The following is a 3,607-nucleotide window of genomic DNA, read 5'->3' as shown; positions in this document are numbered from 1 at the left end:
CATGGTCTTGCCTTGGAGGATCCACTAGACCATTTGGATAACTTTGATAAGCTGTGTGGAACTACAAAGATCAATGGTGTCTCTGAAGATGCATTCAAGCTAAGGTTGTTTCTATTCTCTTTGGGAGACAAAGCTCACACATGGGAGAAGAGCCTTTCAAGAGATTTAATCACCGCATGGGATGAGTGCAAGAAGGCTTTCCTCACCAAGTTTTTCTCTACTTCAAGAACTGCTAAGTTAAGGAATGAAATCTCTGGATTTCATCAAAGAAATCTTGAAGGCTTTGGGGAAGCACGGGAAAGGTTCAACAGCTTCATCTCTCAATGTCCTCATCATGGCTTCAATATGGAGAGTTTGCTTAGTACATTCTACAGAGGTGCTTTGCCCAAGTTTAGAAGCAAGCTTGATACTGCTAGCAATGGATTCTTCTTGGGGAGAAGTGAGGCAGATGCTTTGGAGCTTGTAGAGAATATGGTTAAGAGTGATTCAGTCTACAGTGATGACCACGACAGTAGCAATAGAGGCATTGGAGGAGATGATCAGAACACAAAAAGAGAGTTGAAAGCTCTACAAGAGAAGATGGATTTGCTTCTCTCCAACAAAGCTAAACAAGAGAAGGTCAACTTTGTTGGTGATCATAGACAAGAAGAGATGGTTATGGTTAGTGAAGTTGATGGTCTAGAAGGTCAGGAAGAATTATGCTTTCTGAATGCTGATGGGACAAGGTACAAAAAGGAGCCTAATTTTCAGCACAACAACTACCAACAAAAGCCCTTCTACAACAACCAACAAGGTGGTTCCAAACTAGGGAAAACTACTCTCAAGGCTTCTTCTCCAAAGGAAATCAGTCTACACAAGGCCAAGCCGGATCTTCTACCTCTTCTCCACAAGAGAGTAGCACTGATTCAATGTTGAAACAGATCTTGGAGTCCCAAACTAGAAGTGAGAAGCACATTGGATATGAGCTGAAGAACCTTCACACCAAAGTTGATGGAAGCTACAATGACCTCAACAACAAGTTCCTACAACTCTCCTCTCACTTCAAGACTTTGGAGAATCAGTTTGCCTCTATGCCTTCAACCTCCAAGAGCCCAATGGGATCTCTACCAGGAAAATCCGAGCAGAATCCCAAAGAGTATTGCAATGTTATCTTCTCTACTACTTCTGAGATTAAGTTGAGTGATCATGAGAAAGAGGAAGATCAGATTGAAAGATTCATATATGGAACATAAGTTTTTGCCAAGGCTGAAGCACATATTGTGGAGAAGGTTGAACACAAGATTGTGGAAAGGGTTGAGATACAAACTGTAAAGAAGGTTGAGGGAAAGGTTTTGCAACCAGTTAGACACAAAGCTGAGAAACCGCTTATTGGGAAAGCTGTCACGCAATTGAAAGAGGTTCAGCTAGAAAAAGCTCATGTGGTTGAGCAATCACCTTACGACAAGCTCCCATTTCCACAAAGGTTCCTCACTAAAGCTCAAAAGAAGGTGATCTCCAAGTTCAGAAAATACATGGAAGATGTAGGAGTCAAGCTTCCATAGATATCGAATATGCATGATGCTCATGTCCAAATGATGCTCATCAAGGACATTCTAGCTCACAAAGAAGAAGTAGGAGAGCTCCTAAACATCTGTACTATGCAGCTTGATCCACCAGTCACACCAAAGTCCCTTCCCAAACTAGAAACCAAAGGGAAGTTCACCTTGTCTTGCTCCCTTGGTAAGTTCACACTTGATGACGCTCTTGTTGATTCTGGGGCAAGTGTGAATGTAATCTCAATGGAGATGGTGAAGACTCTTGGGATTGAAAACATGGAGCCAAACACATCTTTACTAATGTTTGAGGACTCCTCTTCTACAACCCCAATTGGTCTCATCAAGGACTTTCCTTTGAAGATTGGAGCTTGCACCATTCCTATTGACCTCACTGTTTTGAAGATGGCAACTGAGAAGAGAGTCCTATTGATCCTTGGCACACCATTTCTCACAACAGTAGGAGCTTGCATTGACTTTGCCAATAAGAAGGTCACACTCCTCAAGGTGAACAAAACTGTCTCCTACCCAATCAAATCTGCAATGATGAATGTTGAGTACTGTGGAACCATCACTTGTGGAAAAGAAGGTCTTGATGGAGAGTTTTCTAGAAAGATGTGTGAAGAGCACTTGGAAAGTGCTACAAAGGAGGAGGTGAGTAGAGTCACAAAGGCTGCTCATGACAAAAAGAAGATGATGAAAGAACCTCACCCTCCACCTTTTGATATGATGCCACACAATCTCACTCTTCACCCAATGAAGTTCAAGGATGGAGCTATTGAGTACAAGATCAAATGCAAGGGAAAGTCTACACCATTCTCAAGTGCAAAGGCCATCATCACTCCGCAGCTCCAAGATGATCCAATCAAGCTTCAAGAGCTTCTCTCTCAAGTCCTCACTATCACTCTTGAAAGTGGGAATGATCCTCCTTCTCCACTCTCCGCTTGAGGTACCACTCCAACCTTTCCATTGTATATACCAGTTTTTCTTTGCATTTATTCTTTCTTTTGGGTATCTCTTTCAACTTACTAACACAGAGACTATGTGAACTAAGTTTGGAGGAGGTACCAAGTATTTGATCATGTTTGCTTTGATGATATTGCATTGAGTCTTGCATTGTACATACATATTTGCATAGAAAAACCAAAAAAATTTAAAAACACACAAAAAGAACCATGTAATTGCATCACTTGCATTCTTAGGATTGAGTCTAGAGCATATAAGTTGCACATGTTGCTTGCTTGATGATTGACATTGTTCTTGAAACCAACTCCAAATTAACTAGGCTTAATGAACTTAATTTCTCTTGCATATGGACATTTGCATACTTGATCATGGATATTATACACATTTGGGTTATCTTTCTCCTTTGTACCAATCTTTTTTAACCAAAATGGCACTCCATACCCATTAACCCTCACCATTCTTTGAAGCCAACATTAATTTGCTTGAGTGAAGCCTTTTATTGATAACATGTTATGTGCAAAATCTTGAGAGTATTAGGAGCGACAATGGGGTTGTTCTCATCTTTGGCTAGCATTGGGACTTAATTTGAGCTAGCCTCTAGGATGGTTTTTGGGTTTGTGAGCTTAAATTTTTTTAATCTTGGGAATGAGAGAGATTGAGCGAAAGAGATGAACCAAAAAGAGTGTTTAAAGTAAGAAACCCCTAGGGACAAAGAAAGTTAGAAAAGAAAAGCTCTAAAGTATCAATAAAACTCCATCCCAAATTTAAAAAATAAAGGAATAAAAAAAACAATAGTTGAGTGGGGGAAAAGAAAAGAAGAGAGCTAAGTCTAAAAGTTTAAATTCAAAAGAACAAGTCCCTAGTTGGTTAAATCAAAGGAAAGAAAGGAGAATTCAATGGGTAACAGATGAAAGTAGGAGTATTTTGGGTTTGAGAAAGAAAGAAAAGAAGGTTAGAACTTAAAGCTACTTAGGAAAGGGGTAGAATGATGAGAACAAGCATTGTATGCATGAATTGCTCATTTTCTTAGATAAATTTTGCATAATGATCTTGCTCATGTTCTTGAGTGTGAGTCACTATAAATAATGCAATTGAAACCCATTTTTCTT

The 3,607-nt window shown here is 39.7% G+C and overlaps 1 protein-coding gene across 1 annotated transcript in view; it reads left to right on the top strand.

Moving 5' to 3' along the window:
• The window catches only part of LOC106344533, a 1,750-nt gene extending 209 nt beyond the window's left edge, over positions 1 to 1,541 (top strand). The window contains exons 2-3 of the mRNA XM_013783896.1: positions 19 to 894; positions 1,245 to 1,541. Of these exons, the coding sequence (XP_013639350.1) occupies positions 19 to 894; positions 1,245 to 1,541 (1,173 nt within the window). The remainder of the gene's footprint in view (positions 1 to 18; positions 895 to 1,244) is intronic.
• Positions 1,542 to 3,607: the final 2,066 nt, after the last annotated feature.

The sequence above is a fragment of the Brassica oleracea genome, chromosome C5 (assembly GCF_000695525.1).
Source record: "Brassica oleracea var. oleracea cultivar TO1000 chromosome C5, BOL, whole genome shotgun sequence".
NCBI lineage: Eukaryota > Viridiplantae > Streptophyta > Magnoliopsida > Brassicales > Brassicaceae > Brassica > Brassica oleracea.
The sequence above is the reverse complement of the archived record's forward strand: the minus strand, read 5'-3'. Positions and strand labels throughout refer to the sequence as shown.